This window comes from Sciurus vulgaris (genome assembly GCF_902686455.1).
Source record: "Sciurus vulgaris genome assembly, chromosome: 5".
NCBI classification, from domain to species: Eukaryota; Metazoa; Chordata; class Mammalia; order Rodentia; family Sciuridae; genus Sciurus; species Sciurus vulgaris.
Genome location: NC_136465.1, coordinates 169,300,122 through 169,312,855, shown reverse-complemented (window position 1 = coordinate 169,312,855; position 12,734 = coordinate 169,300,122). Strand labels below are relative to the sequence as shown.

The 12,734-nt window shown below is 41.0% G+C and overlaps 1 protein-coding gene across 5 annotated transcripts in view; it reads right to left on the bottom strand.

Annotated features, from left to right (window-relative positions):
• Window positions 1-1,635: 1,635 nt before the first annotated feature.
• Window positions 1,636-12,734, bottom strand: part of HMGXB4 (HMG-box containing 4) — a 39,168-nt gene continuing 28,069 nt past the window's right edge. For all 5 annotated transcript variants that reach the window (XM_079142232.1, XM_079142233.1, XM_079142234.1 and 2 more), the window contains 5 exons: window positions 11,311-11,375; window positions 10,199-10,304; window positions 9,554-9,723; window positions 4,231-4,353; window positions 1,636-3,783 (listed from right to left, as the gene is read on the bottom strand). In XM_079142232.1, the coding sequence (XP_078998358.1) occupies window positions 3,739-3,783; window positions 4,231-4,353; window positions 9,554-9,723; window positions 10,199-10,304; window positions 11,311-11,375 (509 nt within the window). In that variant the 3' untranslated portion in view covers window positions 1,636-3,738. The remainder of the gene's footprint in view (window positions 3,784-4,230; window positions 4,354-9,553; window positions 9,724-10,198; window positions 10,305-11,310; window positions 11,376-12,734) is intronic.

Genomic DNA, 12,734 nt, shown 5'->3' with positions numbered 1-12,734 from the left:
ACTTTTGGGTTCTTCCATTAATATAGCCCTATTCGATGGTGATTTGCTTGAAGTTCTCCTAAGCTTTATTCTTCATGACAGAAAATCAGAAAAAAAAAAAAACAAATATTCCCAAATAGGAAGCAGAATCACATTAACTCCATGCATTCCATATAGCTATTCCTACAGAAATGGAAATACATCAATTTTATCAAAACAGCAGATAGGGATATACATGGTAAAAATTGAGTATATTATTAAACTGATCAAAATTGTTTTTTAAAAGTATACTAATAAGGAACAAATTCATCCAGTAAAAAGTCTTGTTTCAGCCGAGCGCAGGGGCATGTCTGTAATCCAGTAGCATGGAAGTCTGAGGCAGGAAGATTACAAATTTAAGGCCAGTTCCTACAACTTAGCAAGGTCCTAAACAACTTAGGGAGACTGTCTCAAAATAAAAAACAAAAACGGCTGAGGATGTAGTTTAGTGGTAAAGTGCCTCAGGGTTAAATCTCTAGTACCGACCACCAACCCACAAAAAAAATCTGTTTCAATTTAAATTAATCTTTCCTCTAGGTGTGTGTTACATTAATACCAAGCTTCACTAAGGTAAAAATGTCAAGCACCGTAAGACTGACATACTGCATAAATGCAATCCACACCCTTCATGTACTTCGAGACTACTCAATATACACTGCCTCTAACATCTGAAGCCAACAGAATGAGAAAAGCGAGAGCCTGCTGGACATCTGGACAAGGAAAAGATCTCAGCGTTCCTGCAATCAGGATCGTAGGAAACAGGATCTTGATGAATCATATGCAGGATTTGAGTTTGAAAGTAGGTAAAGGGTAGAAAGAGCCTAGGTTTTGGGGCAGCTATACCAGTATCATTCTCACTTTGCCATTTACTAGCTATATGAACTTAGGAAAGGTACTTTCCTGCATCCTTCTCCTCAAAGACAGTAAAGGGGAATACTATTCAAAGGCTTTTGGGAAGGTGAAGAGAGATGAAGTGTGTAGTCAGCCTGATAGTCATTCTTGCTGTTTCTCCATAAGATGTCACCTTTAAAATGTCCTTGTGTGTGCGGGTGCTGGGGACTGAACCCAGCACCTTGCATATGGTAGGCAAGTGCTGAGCTACACCCTAAGACCTACTTATGACTTTTAATACCTTGTGTGTTACCTTGAAAGTCAAATTTCCATTTATTCAATGTTTGTAATATTACTAAACATTGACATCAGGCTGGCTGGCTGCATGCTCGGGTTGGAGACAGGGAGTGAAATTACTGTTTTACAGATGAGACTTTGGAAACCTATATAAAAGTTAAGTGACTTAGCCAACATCACTAAGACCAGACAGTAGTGAAACAGCATGAAATGTATCATCTTTAGCAAATGAATATAGATATGACCCTTACCCAAGACTGATGGATCTTTTCTTGAATTAGGTCGACACCAAAGAATATAGTTTCATTGCCAATAAACAGAGCCACAGCTATCTGTGGTTTTGTATGTTAATGGTTGAGATTAGAAACGACTTGTATTCGTTTTTTTTTTTTTTTTAAATATTATAATAGGGTAGAGTGTGAAAGAAGTTTTATGATTTTGTAGCAACTATGATTAGCACAATTAGGGAAAAGACACCTGAGACTGAACTACAAATATTAAAAATGTGATTTTTAATAATATAAGTACAAAATTTTATCTCTTTATACAACTGTAATGGGATTTGGATGAAACCACTAGAATTTATTTAAAAAACAAAATGAAACAATGATATAAAAACTGCAAGAAGGCCTGAATCCAAAGTTTTTCCTCTAATAGTACCAAATACGACAAGGTACAGATTATTATACAAATGTGTACAAATCTTAAATACAAATACAATAGGACTGGGTTTCAAAGGAAAACAAACAAAAAGCAGGTCCTCAGTGGGATTTCATTCAGGTACACAAACGACAGTGGCAGGAGCGAGCTCTGCTGTACTACCGAGTCTCCCTGCTGCTCCCACACCCTGTGTCGGACAGGAAACTTCCGCTGGACGATGAGGCATGGGACGAGGTTCTGACACATGAAATCAATCTAAGACTTCTGCTTCTCTTGATTTTAGTTCCTAAACATTCCTGTTTCTTTCTCTGTTTCCTGGATTAAATCTTAAAACTGTTCTAAGCTGAGAAAGGGCCTCGGCAGCCGGATGCCTCTGGGGAGCACAGTGATGCGACACTGGTGGAGAAAGGGGGGAATGAACAGGATGCCTGCTGGCCGCACTGTCCCCAGAGGTAACTGTGGTGCTGTCCTGCTCTGACTAGGCCAGGGAGGAGAGCACAGCTGCCTCAGAGCTTGGCTTTGGTAGCGAATCTCATACCAACTATAAAACCCTCCTTGAAGTATCTGACTGTCTTCTTTGCAACTGGGAAGGTCTGGGTTTTTGGAAATAAGGGGAGCTAGGAATGGCAACTTTTTTTTTTTTTAAATTTCATTTTCTCAACATTATTGAAGGCCATGAAGTTCTTTATAGAGAATTAGAATCCCAACATAATGATTCCTTTTTGAGGTACAATACCTTAAAATATAGATGATTTGGAGTTTTTGGAACAGCCCAGAGGAAGGGAGGGAGAAATGATAAATCTAAATTTTCCACATGCTGTTGCTGGTGGAAGGTTTTTGTTATTAAATTATATATACAGAAATTTACAGGATAAATTAAAATCTAAGAAATTTTAAAGAGTTAAATATACATAATTAAAATACACATTCACACACACACATAAATAAACCTACATGAGAATCGAGTACTTTCTTTGCAATTCACTTACACGTGGAATGCAGAACACTGTGTATCTGCCCACCAGGGGAACTGTAAAGATGAACCCAAGAACCATGCTGGGCAAAGTCTATCTTCCATTACCACCAACCAACTAAGCAGCAGAATTCGTGAGGACTTCGTGGCCAACCTAATGCTGCCAATGAAAGATACCAGCTCTTGGCTTTGCAGACCACAGACTCTGGGTCAGCTGAGAGAATACATGCAGGTTCAACTGGTGGCACTGGCAGCATTAACAGTATTTTTGCTGCCAGGAATCACATAACTCCTTGGCCTCCGCTGAGGCTGCCAATGGTACCAATGATTACAATAAAGTTTGAGACACGGACACTTGTGTAGTAGGAACTGGAATGAACCCCCCTACTCAGTCCACCTACCCCATCCCAACTGCTACAGTGGGAATGACCTCATCACTCCCACCTCAGTCACTGCAGGCTGAAAGGCTGTACCTCAGGTCAGCTGGCATCCTCCCATAATCTATCCTATTATATTTCTGACTGTTAGACAGGTAAGGCAAATGGTCAGTGATGGGTCTGGAGGTACGACTGAGTTTGGAAAAAAAAAAAAAAATCACATTTTAGCTATCCACAAGGAGATGCACTTGGCACCCAGAACAAGCCCCCAGTCCCGAGTTACACTGATTTTTAAGGCAGATTTATCCACCACAAGAGAATAAAGATCCCAAGCCCATACTTTGTGCCAAAGATTCCTCTTGGCTAAACCTTTGCCATTTCATAAAATTATTAAAAGCTAAATAGTTACAGTCCTATGTATATATTGTACATTATATATATACAGATATACATATATATGTATGTATAGATATAAAAATGTAAAACCCACAGCCAGAGGCCAGTGAAGGGGTCTGGACAGTTCACATATACACAAACCTATACACGAAGGGTAGGTAAGGTTTCTGTCCCAGGGTCTTGCTGTCACAGTCCAGGCATGATGTAAGCAATGTTGTCTAGTGTGTTTGACTGCAAAACAAGGAAGAAAGGTTCAGCTGAAGAGCACTCTCTGTGGCTTCTTGAGACATGTCTCTTTGTTCAGGGGAGAGAGATGCGATAGAGAGAGTGAAGTCAAGGAACACAGGGTGAGAAGGACTGGTGGTGGGCTTTCCTGATGACTTCTCCCACTAATCCCAGTGAAGCGCCTGCACTGTCTGTGTGGAGAAGAGCGAATGGCCTGTGCAGGAGTCGCAGCACCTCAAGGGCTAGACTGCTTCTTTCCAAAGTACCCTTTAGGGAAATGGCACGTTTTCTAGTTTTACTGAGCACGACATGCGTTTGATAATGCAGCATTACATTCCACCGGCCATGTGCAGCGAACCAGAATGCCCTGGCAGTCTACCTGACAGCACCCGTTAAGGCAGGGCCGCTCTGATCTCCAGGGGCCTCGCCCTAAAAAATCCAAGGAAAACTCACCAAGACTTGTTTGGGGCAGCCATTCAATTCAGGTAGTTGTGTCGTCAGACATGCCAAGGGGCCAAGGGCACAGATAATGGAATCCAGAAGCACTGACAAACTGCCAGACACTGCCACCATGCCCTGAAAGGAGAAGACACTAACTCAAATCACGCTCTCGATGCTCTCTCTGTTTTCTGGTTAACTTCTCACATGGCTTTTAAAATTTGGGCACTTCTAGTCATGATATGAGAACTACAGCACAAATGGAAGGTTTCTCCTTTAATCACTCTAAGTTGCTTAAAAGGACAATTCTTACTACACATTTTCAGGGTTTCTTTCTATATTCCTAATCCATCTTATCTTCGATGGTCCTGGGAAAGTCGCTGGGCTTTCTTCTCCCCTGGTGAAATATGCCTCACCTACTGCAGAGAGCAACTGGGAAGGTCTGTGAGATCATAAATGCAAAAGCTTATCTGTTATGAACTCCATGAATACAGCTCAAATGTGATTACCTATAACCCGACACAGTACCATTTACATGAGGATATATGTGCTTCTCTACATATGTGGCTTTTTCTTTTTTGCGGGCGGCGGGGCGGGGAGGTTGTTTCTTCGTTTTGTTTTGGCCTTTCCTTCTGTGGCACTGGGGAGCGAACCCAGGGCTTCATACCTGTGAGGCAAGCACTTTAGCACTGAGCTATATCCCAGCCCCACATGTGGCTTTTGATAGCTGGTAATGTTATTCTAGGTTGAATTGTTCACTCTCAAAAAGAAGTGCATTTGATTAATTTCAAAATTTAACACTTTGTTTAATTCCTATTGTTTATATAACTGTTAAGACTGCTTGCTGCAAATATGACTTCCCAGTTCCTGCACAGTCTGCTTTAATCAGAAGCACTGTGAGGACATGAAATCATCAAGAGGCAGCACAGTGGAGTCTTTTAGAGAATGGCTCTGGACTTGGCCTGCCTGGGTCAAGATCCTGGCCCCACACTTGCGGCTTCTGGAACCTGGGCAAGTTGCTGTGCCTGCAGAATGGAGTGCTAACAGCAAGGGGTTGAGATAAGGGATGTACCTGGGGTAGTAGCTGGTAGCTGCTAAGTACTCAAAACACATCAGAAGTTATTACTACTACTACCAACATCTTCATCTCCAGAACCATGCTCTGGCAGCCTGCTGGTCTCTCCTGATGGCCACTGCTCAATGTCAACAAGCATGAAGAGCCAAACCCGCCCTCCTCTCAGCTTCCATATCTCTGCCCAAATCCTCACCATTCCACAGCTGCCCAGTGCCAAGGCCTCATCCACTGCTGACTCTTCCTTCCCCTCTCTACTTTCTGGGGCACATTTCTTCAGAAGGTTAAGAGCTTGCACCTTGAAGCCACTCTTCAAATCCAAGTCTGATTCAACGCTTAGGGGCTAACTGCAACTCAACCTACGTCTCTGTTTTTTTCTTTCGTGACACAATAATGCTGCTTCCCAGGTTGCAGTGTGAATTGAAGAACTGATCTACATAAAGTGCTCTGAACCAAAGCTGGCTGAGCAGCCTCAGTGCGAGTCAGCAGCCAGCAACAGTACTTAGGATCTGCGCCCATGGCTAAGACTTTATGACTCTGTCTCTGGGTGGATTCTAAGTCCCTCGAGGGCAGGGACCACAGCCTACACCTTCTAAAGTCCTCTCAATAACGGCTGCTGTCCCACAGACAGTAAGAGTCAGCCACAGGGAGTTGGGAGAGGCTGTGGGAGGGTGGCCCATCAGCAACTCCTGTTCATTCACATGCCACTGAGCTCGCTTGCAATAATCTGCTGAATTAAGTTAAAATCTCTGTCAGGTCTAAACTATTATAACCTCCCCAGTTCTGGTGTCTTTTCATTTGTAAATTAAAACAGAAGATGTTCTCAGAGAAAACCTCTGATTTGATCACACCCTCCTGTTCCTGAACAGCAGAGGAGAGACGCTCAGTGTCGCTGAAGACCTGCTGCAATTTGGGTTCCAGCCTTTTCTTCCCACTGAATGTACTGTACGATCCAGATTTACTGCTAAAGTAATAAAACCTGTGCTTTCAACACTTTAGTAGTACAACTCTTTTTCAAATAAAACCTTCTATGGAACCCCAATACATAAAACAGCTGGTTAAAGTGGGTATGGGGTTCCCGAGCCTCCAAGGGCCTTTCATCCTTCTCTGGAAAGCCCCCAGGTCCTTGACTGGAATTCTCTCCAGGACCTCTGCAGGACGCGGTCCTCCCATCCATTAAGGTCGAATCTGAACGCCACCTCCCTTCACAAGGCCTCTCCTGCCTCCTCTTGTCCTCATCAGTCTCCTAATTGCTCAAGCAAGCACTGGGTGGCAAGATGGGAAGGCAGGTGGAGGCAAGGCTGGCGGGGCTGCCACTCCAGCTCTGTTGCCAGCAGCTGTGTCAACTTGTGCGACTCAGTGAACTTCATGAGGCTAAGTTAGCAGACCATACACATCACTGTTCCCTGAAGTTGTGATACATGATTTTAGGTGGCATACAGATGAACATTAAGGATGATTATTTTTGAGGTACTGGGGATTGAACCCAAGGGCACTCTACTACTGAGCAACACCCCCAGTCCTTTATATTTTGAGACAGAGTCTCACTAAGTTGCTGAGGCTGGCCTTGAACTTGCGATCCTCCTGCCTTAGCCTCCCAACTCACTTGGATTATAAGTGTGCCCACCATGCTCAGGGAACGTTATTTTGATAGTTATATATCCATTATGATGTGCATTAGCAAAAAATTAGATCATTCTTGTGATTTCAAGGACGCCATTAGAAAAGCACGGACAGATTAATCTATAAAGTAATAATAGTAAATGACACATAGAAATTGCAAAATTATATCCAAGTAATTAAATTGGGGAAAAAGCCGATTAGAGAGGGAATGGGGAATGACTCCCGGTGGGTATGGTTTTTTTAGGGGGGTAGTGAAAATGTTTTGGAATTGGATAATAGTGATGGCCCACAATTCTGAGAATATACTAAAAGCCACTAAATTCTCTACTTTAAAAGGGTGAAATTTATGATATATGAATTATATCTCAATACAACTGTTATAAAAATAAGCAGACTAGAGAATCTGCAAAGTTCTTTTCCTTTTCTGGTACAGTGGTTGCCTCTTTTCTGTGGTCTCCAGTTTCCCTTTCCATGGTTTCTGTTATCCACAGTCAACCTTGTTAAAAAAAAAAAAAAAAAAAAGATGGAAAATTCAAAAAATAAATAAATAATCCAGGGCTGAATTATCAGGGCTCAGTGGTAGACCACTTGCCCAGTTTGCATAAGGCCCTGGGTTCACCAGTACTGCAAACCAAAACCAAAACCAGAGCAAACAAACAACAAAAGGCAAAGCCAAAACAAACAAACCCCAAAACAATTCATAAGTTTTTGATTCAGGTCGTTCTGAATAGTATGATGACATCTGTGTTCCACTCAGTCCTGCCCAGGGTGTGAACCAACCATTTGTTGAGTATCCGCACTGTGTACACCGCCCACTTGTTACTACACTCAGCAGGCACCTCAGTCATCCGGCTGTTGGTACCATCCACAGTTTCAGGAATCCTCAGGGGTCTTAGAACATATCCCCCACAGGTAGGGACCACTGTGCTGGGTATACAACTTTCATAGCAACACTTCATAGAAGGTAGTTTGTTTCAGTTTGTTACTTTGTTTTCTTTTGGACTTTTTTTCCTCACTTTTTTTTTTTAGGGCCGATGACTGAACTCAGGGGGGCCTTTCGCCGTGCTAGGGAAGCACTCTGTCACTGAGCTAAATCCCCAACCCGTTTCAATTGGTTGATTATGTAAATATTCTCTTTCCAATTGTACTATAAGTTTCCTGATGACTGGCATACTGTGCTATTTAGATTTTCTACTCCCCAAGTTCTTGGAAGAATGCCTAGGTATTCAACAAATATCTGCTAAACTAAGTGGAATTACCTGGGAAAACCTGGAATATGGAAGGTGCTCAAAACAAACCACTTTGGGCTGGGGAGATAGCGCAGTTGGTAGAGTGCTTGTCTTGCAAGCACAAGGCCCTGGGTTCGATCCCTAGCACTGCAAAAAACAAAACAAAACAAAAAAAAAAACAAAACCACTTTTACTTCTAGCTTTTTAGGAAACATAAGAATGATTAAATATGAAAAACATAAATGAGCACCAGAGAATATATTCTGGAAATCCCTCCAACTATTCACATATATAAGTCTCCATGAGAGTGCTCAGGTTATTTTGATACCTGCTGAATTCTTAGAAATTAGCCAAAGAACTAGAACTCAGATACAGTTTCATCTCTTGTGGCCTTTGGCATTTATTTATTGAATAATAATTCCACTCCCACATAGAAGCAAGTGATCAGCTTTATTTCCTGCACTGATTTTGTATCTTAGGAGTGGCGTTAGTAGCTTAGAGTCCGTTGCAGAAATGTCTTCCTGGAACTGAAAGATGGACTGCTGTGCTACTGCACTAGCCAGCAGGCAGAATGGTGAGATGCGGATGGAGCACAGCAGCCTCACAGGCTAAGTGATTCTGAAATTTAGCTTAAAAGGACAAAAATCTCCCTTGAGGGCGGGGAGGGAAGGGTTAGTGTTAGGGTTAGAGTTAGGGTTAGGGAGGGGGGCAAGTATGGAGGAAGGAAGGGCTGTATAGAGGGTAAAGAGGGGTGGGAGGGGTGGGGGGAAGGGAAAAAATAACAGAATGAATCAAACAACATTACCCTATGTAAATTTATGATCATACAAATGGTATGCCTGTACGCCATGTACAAACAGAGAAACAACATGTATCCCATTTGTTTACAATAAAAAAAAAAAAAAAAAATGTTCCACATAAAAAAAAAAAAAAAAAAAAAGAAAAAATCTCCCTTGAGCACATAGCACTGTATAATTCAAGTGCACAGTAACAAAGAGCTTGGGAACCATGACTTCCCAATTTGCTACCTATTTTCAAAGAAGAGGAAGTCTTAATTCCCTTTACAATGCAGTCTGTCTACTCAGATCTTTACCGCAAATGCACGGAAAAATTCAAACTCCTTTAGAAGTTACTAATGATAAATGTCTATGGATTTGCACTCATCTTTTACATAACATTTTTGAAGAATAAAAATCAGCTAAAGGATATCTAACTTCTTTTTGTGCCACTGTTTCAACTGCATGATATTAGTATGGAGACACAGGTGGATTCCATGTTTCTGGATGCTTCTATTACCACCATGTCTTCTTTTTACTGTATCCTGAGTACCTGGAACTGTGAATGAAGGCGAAAATGATGGGTGTATACAATCGCTGTACCCAACCCGAGTCCTTCTACCAAGGGCTGTGCTCACCTCAGTCTCCTGCAGGCGGTGCCCAATGAGGCTGAGAGACTCTCCCAACAGCTGAAGATGAGCTGCAACATCGATGGGCTCTGTCTCAGGGGCTTTGGCTGGTGAAGCTGGTAACAGCATGGTGGTAGGTGGGGACTTCTTTTGGGGTGATAGTACTCCCACAGAAGCAGCTGAGAACAGAGGGATGAAATTAGAGATAAAATTTGCCTACAGTCTAGAACACCACAAAAACATGACTCCTGGTTTTGCCTTTTTATGAATCATATCAACTATAGCAAAACTATGGCCTGTGGACTAAATCTAGCCCACAACCACTTTTTGTGTGACTTGGAAGTTAAAAACAATTTCACATTTAGAAAGAGTTGGAGAAAAAACCAAGACTATGTGACAAGAGAATGCACACTGCACATGAGGCCTATATTTACTTTCTTTCTGGCCTTTAGAGAAAAGTTTGCAAACCTTTGATGTACATTTTCTGAAACTGAACATCTTTTTTTTCTCCTCTGCCTGTACTATTCAGTAATAATACCTGGGTATAAAGGTCTGCTTCTAGTAAAAGCTGCTTTCACAATTTCCTGGTAAGGGAGCAAAATTCACATCACTGTAGAGAAAAGAATTAAAAGCGGGAAGGGGAGTGGGTGCTACCTTTGACCTTCATGGGACCTTCTGAGCTGGATGCCTTTCTTTTCACAGTTGTAGCTTCTGCTTTGTTCTGTTTGTGCTGCAGATACTGAGCTTTTTGTTTCCAAATCTGCAATCAGATCAGTGTCCAACAGATTAAAATAAATTAAAAGGACAAAAAAGTAAAATGGAAAGCAGTCATGGTGGAACAAAAAGAAGAGGGGTAACAGTGGAGGGGAAAGTGGGGGTTCATGCTAACCTTTAAGCTGAGTGCCACTGAACTGGCCTTGGACTGTTGACTGTATTGATATTTATGTGGAGAATCATAAATGTCCCTCAGTGCTAATGGTCAAATTTCACTACCAACTTGTAAACCTGTGGTTCTGTGTAGTGTCCAGGTGTTTAAATATTTCCTGTCACCTGGTTGACAATACCAATAGGACAAAAATGTCAAGGAAAACAGCAACTAAAGGTTAATTTATCTGGGTGAAAATCAACTGTTTCATCTGGAGAGTTGTACTTTACAGTGAGACAGCAATTCCTGTTCCCATACCACCTACGGATCACCCAACTGGAAAGTGACTGTGCACGACTCGGACATGAATTTACTAAGGCCTTCTGAGCTGCCTGATGAGGATGGGGACATGGCTAAGGGCATTCCTGTCTGAGGATGAGGCTCCTCGGTTCTCAGACCATGGCCAACCACGGTGCTTGTAGCGGAGAGCTCTTCAGTGCTGGGATTGAACCCAGGGGTGCTTAACCACTCAGACACACCCCCGGTCCTGTTTTGTAATTTAGAGACAGGGCCTCACTAACTTGCTGAGGCTGGCTTTGAACTCACGATCCTTCTGTCTCAGCCTCCCAAGCTGCTGGTATTATAGTTGTGTGCCACTGTGCCTGGCCCAGTGTAAAATTTTTTGGGAAAAAAATTGAATAAAGTTAAAAAACATCACCTCCCTTTAGCTAACTGCTTACCTGGAGTAACTTGATACCAGCACTGCCAGTGCCCCCTGCTAAATCGTTTTCCATGAATTTGTGATTTTTTTCCTACAATGTGTGGCTGGATGGTTTTGGGAGAACTACATTTGGGAAGGCAAAAGGCAAAGAAAAATATGTTTATAAGAAAGTATACTTACCAATTTGTCCTTTTCTGGCAATTGCTTCCATACCTCAGCCAGTTTTTTACTAAGTTCTCCAAAATCTGGCATAAGAGTTGAAAGAAAGAAATCAAAACAGAATAGAGTTAACTTTAACACAGAATAGGGTCGACTTTAACACAGAATAGGGTCGACTTTAACACAGAATAGGGTCAACTTTAACACAGAATAGGGTTAACTTTAAAACAGAATAGGGTTAACTTTAACACAGAATAGGGTTGACTTTAACACAGAATAGGGTTAACTTTAACACAGAATAGGGTTGACTTTAAAACAGAATAGGGTCAACTTTAACACAGAATAGGGTCAACTTTAAAACAGAATAGGGTTAACTTTAACACAGAATAGGGTTGACTTTAACAAAACAGAATAGGGTTGACTTTAAAACAGAATAGGGTTAACTTTAACACAGAATAGGGTTAACTTTAACACAGAATAGGGTCAACTTTAAAACAGAATAGGGTTAACTTTAACACAGAATAGGGTTGACTTTAACACAGAATAGGGTTAACTTTAACACAGAATAGGGTTGACTTTAACAAAACAGAATAGGGTTAACTTTAACACAGAATAGGGTCAACTTTAAAACAGAATAGGATTAACTTTAACACAGAATAGGGTTAACTTTAAAACAGAATAGGGTTAACTTTAACACAGAATAGGGTTAACTTTAACAAAACAGAATAGGGTTAACTTTAACACAGAATAGGGTCAACTTTAAAACAGAATAGGATTAACTTTAACACAGAATAGGGTTAACTTTAAAACAGAATAGGGTTAACTTTAACACAGAATAGGGTTAACTTTAACACAGAATAGGGTTAACTTTAACACAGAATAGGGTTAACTTTAACACAGAATAGGGTCAACTTTAAAACAGAATAGGATTAACTTTAACACAGAATAGGGTTAACTTTAACACAGAATAGGGTTAACTTTAACACAGAATAGGGTTGACTTTAACACAGAATAGGGTTAACTTTAACAAAACAGAATAGGGTTAACTTTAACACAGAGTAGGGTTAACTTTAACACAGAATAGGGTTGACTTTAACAAAACAGAATGGGGTTGACTTTAAAACAGAATAGGGTTAACTTTAACACAGAATAGGGTTAACTTTAAAACAGAATAGGGTTAACTTTAACAAAACAGAATAGGGTTAACTTTAACACAGAATAGGGTTAACTTTAACACAGAATAGGGTCAACTTTAAAACAGAATAGGATTAACTTTAACACAGAATAGGGTTAACTTTAAAACAGAATAGGGTCAACTTTAAAACAGAATAGGATTAACTTTAACACAGAATAGGGTTAACTTTAACACAGAATAGGGTTGACTTTAACAAAACAGAATAGGGTTAACTTTAACACAGAGTAGGGTTAACTTTAACACAGAATAG